Source organism: Trypanosoma conorhini (assembly GCF_003719485.1).
Source record: "Trypanosoma conorhini strain 025E chromosome Unknown Tco_14.4_contig_00158, whole genome shotgun sequence".
Classification (NCBI taxonomy): domain Eukaryota; phylum Euglenozoa; class Kinetoplastea; order Trypanosomatida; family Trypanosomatidae; genus Trypanosoma; species Trypanosoma conorhini.
The window spans coordinates 1-9,653 of NW_021704242.1; the positions used below are offsets into that span (position 1 = coordinate 1).

General features: G+C 55.4%; 6 protein-coding genes across 6 annotated transcripts, besides 6 other annotated features; 2 read left to right on the top strand and 4 right to left on the bottom strand.

Annotated features, from left to right (window-relative positions):
* Nucleotides 1-387: 387 nt before the first annotated feature.
* On the bottom strand, nucleotides 388-2,676 carry Tco025E_03471 (uncharacterized protein; the record flags this gene model as incomplete). The annotated part of the gene is made up of 1 exon (XM_029370389.1): nucleotides 388-2,676. The coding sequence occupies one exon, from the start codon at nucleotides 2,674-2,676 to the stop codon at nucleotides 388-390; it is 2,289 nt and encodes a 762-aa protein (XP_029229524.1).
* Nucleotides 2,677-2,703: 27 nt separating this feature from the next.
* Nucleotides 2,704-2,736: a microsatellite.
* Nucleotides 2,737-3,296: 560 nt separating this feature from the next.
* Nucleotides 3,297-3,326: a microsatellite.
* A 20-nt stretch (nucleotides 3,327-3,346) lies between these two features.
* Nucleotides 3,347-3,383: a microsatellite.
* A 1,133-nt stretch (nucleotides 3,384-4,516) lies between these two features.
* On the bottom strand, nucleotides 4,517-5,173 carry Tco025E_03472 (uncharacterized protein; the record flags this gene model as incomplete). The annotated part of the gene is made up of 1 exon (XM_029370390.1): nucleotides 4,517-5,173. One exon carries the CDS (start codon nucleotides 5,171-5,173, stop codon nucleotides 4,517-4,519), a length of 657 nt encoding a protein of 218 aa, XP_029229525.1.
* Nucleotides 5,174-5,844: 671 nt separating this feature from the next.
* On the bottom strand, nucleotides 5,845-6,513 carry Tco025E_03473 (uncharacterized protein; the record flags this gene model as incomplete). Its single annotated transcript, XM_029370391.1, has 1 exon — nucleotides 5,845-6,513. The coding sequence occupies one exon, from the start codon at nucleotides 6,511-6,513 to the stop codon at nucleotides 5,845-5,847; it is 669 nt and encodes a 222-aa protein (XP_029229526.1).
* A 228-nt stretch (nucleotides 6,514-6,741) lies between these two features.
* Nucleotides 6,742-6,775: a sequence feature (GA-rich).
* A 155-nt stretch (nucleotides 6,776-6,930) lies between these two features.
* Tco025E_03474 (uncharacterized protein) lies at nucleotides 6,931-7,254 on the top strand (the record flags this gene model as incomplete). Its single annotated transcript, XM_029370392.1, has 1 exon — nucleotides 6,931-7,254. The coding sequence occupies one exon, from the start codon at nucleotides 6,931-6,933 to the stop codon at nucleotides 7,252-7,254; it is 324 nt and encodes a 107-aa protein (XP_029229527.1).
* A 407-nt stretch (nucleotides 7,255-7,661) lies between these two features.
* Tco025E_03475 (uncharacterized protein) lies at nucleotides 7,662-8,234 on the top strand (the record flags this gene model as incomplete). The annotated part of the gene is made up of 1 exon (XM_029370393.1): nucleotides 7,662-8,234. One exon carries the CDS (start codon nucleotides 7,662-7,664, stop codon nucleotides 8,232-8,234), a length of 573 nt encoding a protein of 190 aa, XP_029229528.1.
* A 389-nt stretch (nucleotides 8,235-8,623) lies between these two features.
* On the bottom strand, nucleotides 8,624-9,514 carry Tco025E_03476 (uncharacterized protein; the record flags this gene model as incomplete). Its single annotated transcript, XM_029370394.1, has 1 exon — nucleotides 8,624-9,514. One exon carries the CDS (start codon nucleotides 9,512-9,514, stop codon nucleotides 8,624-8,626), a length of 891 nt encoding a protein of 296 aa, XP_029229529.1.
* Nucleotides 9,515-9,517: 3 nt separating this feature from the next.
* Nucleotides 9,518-9,560: a microsatellite.
* Nucleotides 9,561-9,585: 25 nt separating this feature from the next.
* Nucleotides 9,586-9,643: a sequence feature (A-rich).
* Nucleotides 9,644-9,653: the final 10 nt, after the last annotated feature.

Genomic DNA, 9,653 nt, shown 5'->3' on the forward strand with positions numbered 1-9,653 from the left:
TTCCGCGCCATGAGTCCGAACTTCGCTTGAGGGGCCTTTGAAAAGTCCTGATGAAAGGGGCCACGGCAGAAATTGGAGGAAACAACGCACAGGGTTGCAAAGAACGCAACGAAACAAAGAAGGTGGAGAAGAGGCAACGACAGTTCCCACTCCCCTTTCCCTCCTTCCCTCCGCCCCGCAAAGGGGAAGAGAAAAAACGAAAGAAAAAGGGGGGTTGGAAAAAAAGGAAACGAAAACCAACCAAAAGGAGACGAAAATGCAGTACACAAACACACAGCTATACGTATATATATATTTGGATGTTTTTAATTATAATGATCCTTACTTAATAGAATTTTACCTACTGCGGTGAAAACAGTGGGCTGGGGCACTTATCCATACCGTCCCCTACAGCCCTTGCAGCCGTTCCTTCTCTTTCTGAAGAAGCATCTGTTGTTCATCGCGTTTAGAAGCCTTTCCTTTCATTTGTGTTTGTTCCGCAAAGACAGCGGCCTCCTTAAGGAATTTCTTTAGTATTTCATTGTCCAGTTGTCGTTTCTCAAACTCTTTACGGTGCTGAATGAGGAAGTTCTCCCGCGCCGCGGCCCGCTCTGCCTTGTGCTGCTCCGCTTCCTCGAGTTCAATGGCTTTTCGTTTTGGAATCTCAATTTCTCTGCATGCCCGCTCGAAGTGGTTCATCTTGGTGACGTCTGCCGTCTTCTGCTGCGTCGTCCTTTTCAGGTGCTCCGTCAACCGCGCCGTCAACTCCTGGACAAACTCTGTCGAATTCTTCTGAATCAAAGTTGCCGGGGCGACAAAGCCCTTGTACTTTTCCTGCAAGCGGCGCAGTGCGACCTTGCGGCGATTTTGGTTTATGTGCTCTTGGTACTCTGCCAGGCCACGAGCCTCCTGCGCCAGGCGGGCTGCCTCCTTTTTCTTTTCCTCATTTTGAATTCGTTCCAGCCTGAAATTCTCACGCTCTTCCTCTTCCTTTTCCTTCGCCCGCTGTCGTCGGGCCTCCGCGGTCTCCTCGCAAATGTGCTGCAGACGGTGTAAAATGCTGCTTCGGTCATGGGCCCGCTGGAGTTGCTCGGGTCGGATGTCAAGTTTCCTTCTCGGGGCGGCGGGATGGCGATCCACGCGCTCCGCCAGGGCGGTGAAGGCCTCAAGCACTCTCGTTTTCGTCGTGTGACTGAACGAGATCGACCCTGTCTTGTGATCAATCTCTACCGAAATTCCTGACTCGTTCAGAATGTAGGGCTCAATCTCATGGATGTACACCTCCTCCGAGGCTTGAGTCTCCCCTATTTGGAGCGAAGACGCCTCCACACGGGTGGTTTGGGCGGCCATGCACTCAAGGTACCTCTGAAGGATAACCTTCCGCAGTGGTTTTTCGTACATTGCAAGGCCAGGGAATTTCTGAACAATCACAGAGAGTTGCTCGATGGCCTGTTTCGCAACCTTCTCATCCGCCAACTCGTTGCGTAGTAACTTGTCCAGTGCCTGCACTTCTGGGTGGGCTCTTTGAAGAACCTCCATCCGTTGCAGTCGCTGCCAAAGGGACAGCCCTGCAGGTGCTGATTGCAGCCCAAATAGCTGCGCAATGCGAGCATTCTTTTCAAATATCGAATCGGATCCGCGTCCAAAGCTCTTTTTTTCCCTGTTAATGTTAGGCGCACAGAGGGTTGCCAAAACTGCCCTGGAGGCCGTGTCCACGACGTTTTCTTTGTCATCAATCAAAAAGGCGGCGAGACCTAAGCAGTGGGCATGGAAAGCGTAGTGTGAGCACTTCCAAAATACGCCAGCCATGGCCAAATTGGCAAGAATCTGACACTCCCTAGAGGGATCAGGGTGTTGTGTGATCTCATGCATGACACGCGTAAAACACTGCAGCGTCGACCATGCAGCGTGCCAATTATTCATGGAGGTTAAGGTTTGCAGAAGATGAGAAAAGACTTGAACCGTACGCTCTGTGATTGCCCCTGCTTTGTAAAAGTCTTCCCGATCTGCCTCCAATTCCTTGTAAGTTGCAATCAGGTGCGGGTTGTCGCCCTCCACCGTCGACGGGACGGGGCTAAGCAGGAACCGTTTAAAAAATCGCACAAATGCGTCAGCTATACGTCCAATAGCTCGCTTTAAGTTGCGTTTTTGGCAGTACGTAATCAATTCCGTGGCAGTGTCAAGGTAGATGGGAAGCATCTTCATCGAATGCCCAATGGCGTTGAAGCCGAGTAGCTCGTTGCCCACCAACTGTGTGGCGTTTTCCGCAGGAACAAGATAGCGTTCCTTTGCCCGCTGCGCCGGCGACACCCCCGAGAGGGCGGCAAAGATCAGATCCTCCTCCGCGGGGTTCTCCTCCGCCGCCTTGGCGTTCGCCTGTGACCTCTCGCCGAGCGCTCGGAGATGTTTCATGGTTATCTCAACGATGCGTTTGGTCCCTTCCTCCAGGTGCTGCGACCCGCGCAGTTTATAGCGGTTCCATCTGAATGCGGGCAGGAAGCGATCCACTGTGACGCCCTGCTCCTGACTGAAGCAGAGCTCCCCAAGTAGGTCAAGGGCGGCAATGTACATCGGCCCCCACGGAACCCCGTGTTCCGACAACGACTGAAGGGCGGTCACCGCATCCTTATAGTTGCCGCTGGCCCGTAGCGTTTGGGCCTTCGTCAAGCAACCGCGTGTCTTATCTTCCGAACTCATCCTTGTTTTCACCCACTTTTCACCCTTTGTGTACGTACGTGTGTGTGTGTGTGTGTGTGTTTTTTTTGCCTTCTCTCTTTTCAGTGACGCAGAAGAAGAAAAAGGGAAGGAAAAAAGAACGGCCCTTTCCTTTGGTTGTTGGCAAAAGGGTGGCAGTGGGAGGCAAAACACGGAGGCGGCGGCCTCTTCCTCACCGCGACGTTCACTAGAAGGGAGCAACGGAAACCAATGAGCGCAGCATAGAGCCACCCCCCGACGCCGGCACTTCGAGTGTCGAAGCGGACGTAGCACCTTGGGGGCGTGAGAGCATCACCGCAGGCCATCCCTTCGCATCTGCTCCTCCGTAAGTTCAGCCGCCATCGCCTCCCGTGAGAGGGTGTGCAGTGCGCACTGCAGCCCTGCTGCCTGCCGCAGGACGTCGCGCGTGTCTGCCGCGCCTTCGCTCTGCATCTTCGACACGGCGATCCGCACCGCGTCCATAAAGGCGTCCAACCGGTCCAGCGCGTCCGCGGGTCCAACCATCGCTGTCATGCGTGCCACGAACCCACCACAAAGGGCCGCGTGAGACCGAAAAAGCGCGAAAGTGAAGCAAGAGGCCCGCAACTACAAGAAGCTCATATAGAGAAGCAGAGAGAGAGATAGAGAGGGAGTAGTGCATCAACGAATAAAGTAATTAATATTTATTATTTGTTTTGTTTTTTGTTATTAGGGGAAGGGGAGGATCATCAGAAATTGCAAGAGAGCGCACAAAGTGCGGCGCGGTGCAAAATATTTCCTCTTTTGCTGGTGCGCGTGTTTGCGCATTCGCCTGAGTACTTCGTGTCCACTGTTTCCCTTTATTCGTCTCGACGCGCCCCCGCACACGGTGCCGGCGCTAACAGGAGCCTCACAACATATTCTACAGGGCTCCGGGGCCAACGCCGGCACTCCCAGACTTCAGCAAGCCTTCCGCGCGAAGTTCGTGCAGCGAGTGTCCAGCCCTAAACCGCACACAGGCACCCCCCCCCAGCAACTTTCGCCGCCCCACACTTCCCATGAGATCTCGCCCTCACCGCCGCCTCCCTCAAGCGGGCCCTCCCATGAAGTGGGCCATGCTCACCGCCCGTGCAAACGCCGCGGCCGCCGTCATTACCACCGCCGCCGTGTGCCGTGGTGAGACATTTGAAGATGCTGAAGGGAATGCGGTGGTAATGACCGAGGAAGAGCCCCTATCAGTGCGGAAGCCCTGAGAGCTGACCCTCGGGCTGGACCGTTCACGGGAGACACCGCCGTCGCCTGAGTGAGGGCCCACGCCACGCCGAGGAAGAGTGTCGACCCCGTAGCCACCGCGAGGCGCATCACATCTTTGCCTTTGGTTGTTGGTTGCTGCAGTGCAGCTGCAGAAGAAGATGAGGAGAAAAAGAAAAAAAATGGGTGGGAGCGGGGTTAACACAGAGAAATAGACACGATTGAAAGCATTATTCCAATTGTTTTCCGTGAGGCGGCAGAACCTGACCTGTTTCCGCCTCCTCACTGCGGCATGCAAGTACGATGAGAGGTACCAATACCCGATAGTTACCCGGAGATTTCCTCCTTCAAATGCCTATTTTCGTGCTTTACTGCCAACCCGTCATTTTTCGTTTTTGCTGGATTATTTTGCTGCTTTTTGTTGGTGGTGACTTTTTTTTGTCCCACCGCCGTCAAGGCCGCTCCCAAAACGGAGCTCAGGCCCGGCAGCGTGCATCGTATGCGCTTTCACGCGGCAGCTGGAGCAAGGCACACGTTTGTATCCACCTGTCGCCTTTTTGACTTCCTTGCTTCGCTGCTGCCCGTGTGTCGCACCCCCCGCAAGACTCCGTCGTCAGAGCAGCGCATCGCCGCGGACGGCAAGGGAGCTCGCCTTGGGGTACGGGCCCGTGGCGCCGGGCGTCTTCACCATCAGCCACATGAAGTAGGAGGCAATGCCACCGAGAAGGTGCCACAGGCCGTGGTAGATGCGGCAGGGATCCTCCGCGTCGTCCAGCCCGGCGATAAAGAAAGGGACGGCAAACCCCATAAATACGGCAGCAGTGACGAGATGGCGGTACTCAACCGCCGGAAGCCGCCTACTGTACAGAAACACTGCGAGCGGGATGCACGCAAAGAGAACAATGGGTGCGACAGTGTACGCCACATTCCATGGGTCCTTCTCCTCGATGAGGACGCTCGCTAGCAGTGTGAAGTACTTGGCGCTGCGCTCCACCACCGGGTTCTTGAAGGTGCAGATGAAGACAAACCACATCCCCATCCCCGCAAGGACGGCGATGTTGTCTAGGCGGTGCCAGCCGAGCTCGTCGAGGAACATCGTCGCGTCGAACGACTGGCAGGTGTGGTACAGCAGAGACGAGGCAAGACCAAAGGTCGCGATGCACATCTCGTACACGTAACGACGCTTCCAAAACAGATACGCCGTAGGGATCATCGGCAGGTGGCTCACCACCGTCGTTGCGAAGAGGGCCCACGCCGGCTCATCCCTCATCTTGCGTCGACGCGCTGCCAACCCCCCACTACGCCGCGGCCGTCCCCCAGCACCGAACGAAACTCTAGTGGTGCCAGCCAGCACGAAGAAAAGCAAAAAAAAATGTCAAGAAAAACAAAAGGTGGTGGGGAAAAAAAAAACAGCAACAACCTCAAACGCAGCTGCCTAGCGCCCCAACCCGTCGTTCCCCCCCTCCCCGGCACGCAGACCCGCACCCAGCATGAGGCTCAGAAACGGCGTGTGGTGTCCGGTAGAATAGGGAGAAGCAGAAAAAAAGAAAAGAAACAACTACACCGCCCGTCGTCACTCTACACAGCACGCAACTAGAATTCGAAAAGTAAACAACGGCGTGCCTCAGTCAGTAAACGCTCACTCCAGAAAAATTCCGTCCAGACATGAAGGGGGATAAGAGTCAAGGCTCACTCGCACACAGGGATGGATAGATACATGATGCATTTGTTTTCGCATATATTTATATATAAATAAACATATCTGTCACGCAGAGAGGCGGGGGGGGGGAAAAAAAAGTTAATAAGAAGTACAGAAAAATAAACTCGGCCCCAAAGTCGCGTTGAAGAATGAGCGGGAAAAAAAAGCATTCAAAAACGAAACAACAACTGAACACGCGCGCACACAACTCGTGCCTTATCAGGGACACAGCCCCCCGTTTTTCACACCTCAAAGCTGAGAGCCGGCCAACTCATTTTCCTGTTACTCTTACCTTGATGCCCAAGGGCCTGGAAGACATTGTATATGCCCACGCCCACAAAAACATGGAAAAGGCCATGCCACATGCGGTAAGTGTCTTTTTTGTCCTCCAGCCCAAAAACAAAACATATCACTGCCAGTAGAAATGAGACCATGCTCATGTTGAGGTTCCTACCTGCGATGCGACGTCGCCGCGCGGGGTACAAGAGATGTGAAGTCAGCACCAACAATGACGCAAACAAAATGGGCCCGGCGGTGTACACGACGTTCCAGGGATCGGCCTCCTGCAGCACAATTGTCAGAAAAAGAAAGGCATACTTTAAGTACTCTAGCAGCTTCTCCGACTCAAAGCAGCACAAATGCAGGCAGACGATGGTTATGGAAGCAATGGCCCCGATGTTGTCCAAACGATGCCAGCGCATGGTGGAGAGGAAGAACGGCATCCTAAGACTCTCGGTTGCGTGGTATAAAAAAGAGACGACGGCAGCAAATGTAGATACGCAGACCTCATAGTGCATCCCTCGCTTTTGAAGATATCTGATGGAAGGGAGAAGCGCAAGATGGCTCAGGCAGCAGGTTATAAAAGTCTCCCACGATGATGCATCGTTGCGGTTATGCCTCGGGCGACCCATTCTTTTTTTTTTTCTTCCTGGGGAAATTTCGTCGGAGTTGTGCCCAGCCCCTCTGTTCCTTGAGTCTTTGCTAACGAGGGGAAGAAACAAGAAGGGAACAAAAAAAGAAACAGCACGACGGCTGTGCGCCCCACTGACGATGCCCGGCGTAAGAAAAAAGAGAGGTGTAGAAGGGTGCCGTGAGGGGGAAACGGGGGAGGGTAACTGAAGAGCAGCAAACAGAAGCTCAGCGAGAGGCAAATACAGAGAGAGAGAGAAGAGAAAAAAAATAATAATAATAGTCAGTCACCCCTAAAGAAGTACCGGATGTGTTGACACGCAGGGAGGAATAGTGGCAACTTGCGCTGCAGCAAGGAAGCGTTTACTCTGTAGACTTTCCCTTCACAGTTCCTGCATAACTGGCGTTCACTTTCTTCCATGGGGGCTCAAACCTTTCCACTGAGGCGCTCACGCAGCCGCGCAACACAATACGCGACGTCGCCGGAATGCATAACATCTCTGAAAACAGCCCCGGAGAGCACCGTGACCTCACGAGGCACCTCCACCGCCGCTGCCGCCGCTGCGAGGACACCCTCGTCCGGCGAACGGGCTTCCAGCGGGCGTATCAGCTCCAGCATTACGCACAACTCTGTCCTGCCCGTGACGCCGCAGTACCTCTGCCAGCTCACGGAGAAGCAACTCGGTCCTAGGGAAGATGTTGTTGGCCACGTCCGTCAAAAGCCACCGCCTGCCCCGCCGTGATGTTGGGTTCGTAACGAGTTTGCGCAAAACCTCCCGCGTCAAAGACTCCAACTTCATGACCTCCTCCCCCATGCGCTCCACCGTCAATTCGAGAAACGGCAGAAATAAGGCATAAAGCTCTCCTGGAAAGACATCCCTCCGGGTTCATGAACGTTGAACGTCGCGATGAAGCTTCTGCGTCTCGACCCCGCCGGGCACGCGCAGCCTTCGGCACGGCGAGCGACGCCGCGCACGTTCAAAGTAGTCACCAAATAGCATCGGTAGGTACTGCATGACCGCCGTGCTAAGAGCGGAATCCCTGTTTTTGCCCCTGCGTTTGCTTTTGGCAATGACGGTGGTTGTGACATCGGATGCCAAAGTGCGGAGTCGGCTGGTGCCCCTCCCCCCCCAGTTTCTTTCCTCCGAGCATGCGCCACAGAAAAGCCACCGGACTTCGGCTCTTGGAAACTCCTGCCGTGCCGCTCGAGTCCCTCCCGCCTCCCTTCTCCGTCGCCTCTGCCGGAGCGCTACAGTGGAGAAAACTCCTTTCACATGCTCTTCCGACGAGTGCCCGACTGACTGCAGGAAAAGAAGAGCGTGTCCTCGGGCAAGACGCATTCTATGCGCCCAAGAGCCTCATTCACGCCCCATTCCTGCGGTTCGCCGCACTGCGGCCCACGCTGCTCCTGAAGCTCCAGCACCGACTCCGCGCATGCTCTGGAGTCCACAGCGCCGTCTGCCCGTGGCGTGACTGGATCATTGAGAACCGTCCCTGTCGAATCGACGATGGCCAAACTTCTCCCAAGGGTGCCAGAGAGGTCGTCAGTGATGCACCGCAAGAATTCCCCGAGCACTCCGCGTACGTGCGATTGAGATGTAACACGGTGAAGCGCAACGGAGCGTGCTTGGCGAGCGCAAGGGCGGCATGCCGGCTAGGCGCCAGAGCTCCCTCCAATATGGCAAGAAAAGGTACGAGGAGGCGCGCACCAGGGCCACAGTGAGAGGACTCTCTCACGCACACACGAGCATAAAATACTCCGTATGTTCACCTTTTTTTCCTTTGACAAGAAATAGAAGGAAAACAATAAAACAAGAAAACTGAGCCAAGCCCAAATTGGCAGTCGGCAGGCACTGCTGAGTGCTTAAGAAGATGGGGCTCAGAGTCCCAAAAGCTCGATACCTCGTGTAGCGAAGCCGTCTCTCTCCTACCAAGTATCATGGCAGAAGCTTCGTCCTTGTTTGTTTGTTTGTTTGTATTTGTCTTTTGATATTTATCTCTGGAGCGTCTCCGCTCGTTTTGTTGCTTCCGCCCATTGCGGCCCTCGCCTATGCTCAACATCGTCACTCCGCCCTGCCGCTGTATCCGTACATTGCCAGCTGTCCACGCATGTCACTTCCTCTGCGGCTGCTGTTGAGCAACCGCTGGTACGGGCACCTGGGCATCCAACTGCGGGCGCATCACCCTCTTGCGACGACGCATTGTTGGGGTATGAACGGCCTGCAAGTAACTTTGGCTGCTGGAGCCAGCTCCGCCTCGTGCTGCCGCTGAGAGCTGCGACGCTGAAGCAAGTTCAACCAGTGGGGTCGCAGTCGACGTCAACTTTGCCCTCTGCAGCGACAAGGGCGTGGAGGAGCGCGAGACGGAGCTCGCAGTGCCCCGGCCGCAGAGCGCCGTCAGTGCCTGGTACAGCTCCCTTGTCGCCTCCTCGGAGACGGCGACCAGCGTCAGCTGCGTCACATCCGTGATTTTGTCCGTGTCGATGTTGACCACAATGCTGGAGCCGCCAGCGCCCGCGGCGAGGTGGCAGCTGAGGACGCAGCCCGCGGTGAACTTCACGCCCCAAAAATCCACGTCGTCGTCCATCTCCTCCAGCAATAGAGAGACCTCCCCGGAGACGAAACTGAGAGTGACCGTAGAAAGCAAATCCGTGTACTCCACAGTACTTCGCACATGGGCCATTGCCTCCTCGCAAACGGCGTCTACCACGACGTTCACCATCGTCAGCACATCGAAGCGGGTCTGGTACACCTCCTTCTCCGCAAGCGCCGCCCTCAGTTCTTCTATGCAGAGGGATTGTTTTCGCAGCTCGGCGAGGATAAGCGCGAGTGCCCCCGGAGTCTCACCACCGCCCTCCTCCTTTGGGAACCCGCCGAGCTTCGGGCTCGCCGCCGACTCTTCGGCCACAGGCAACTCCGCCGACGTGTCTGACTGTGCCGGATCGCGCAGCCAGACAGGGAGCGGCCTCACATCTGCCACGTCAGCCCGGTCACCCGCGCTCATGCCCCCCACACACGCCTCGCTCCACCCCCGCCCCGCCCTGCCCTGCTAGGAGAGAGCAAAGACAACATCGCAAAACAACAAACCAAGCAAAAGGAAGAAGCGGCAGAAAAAAAGAAAGAGAAACAAAAAACACACACAT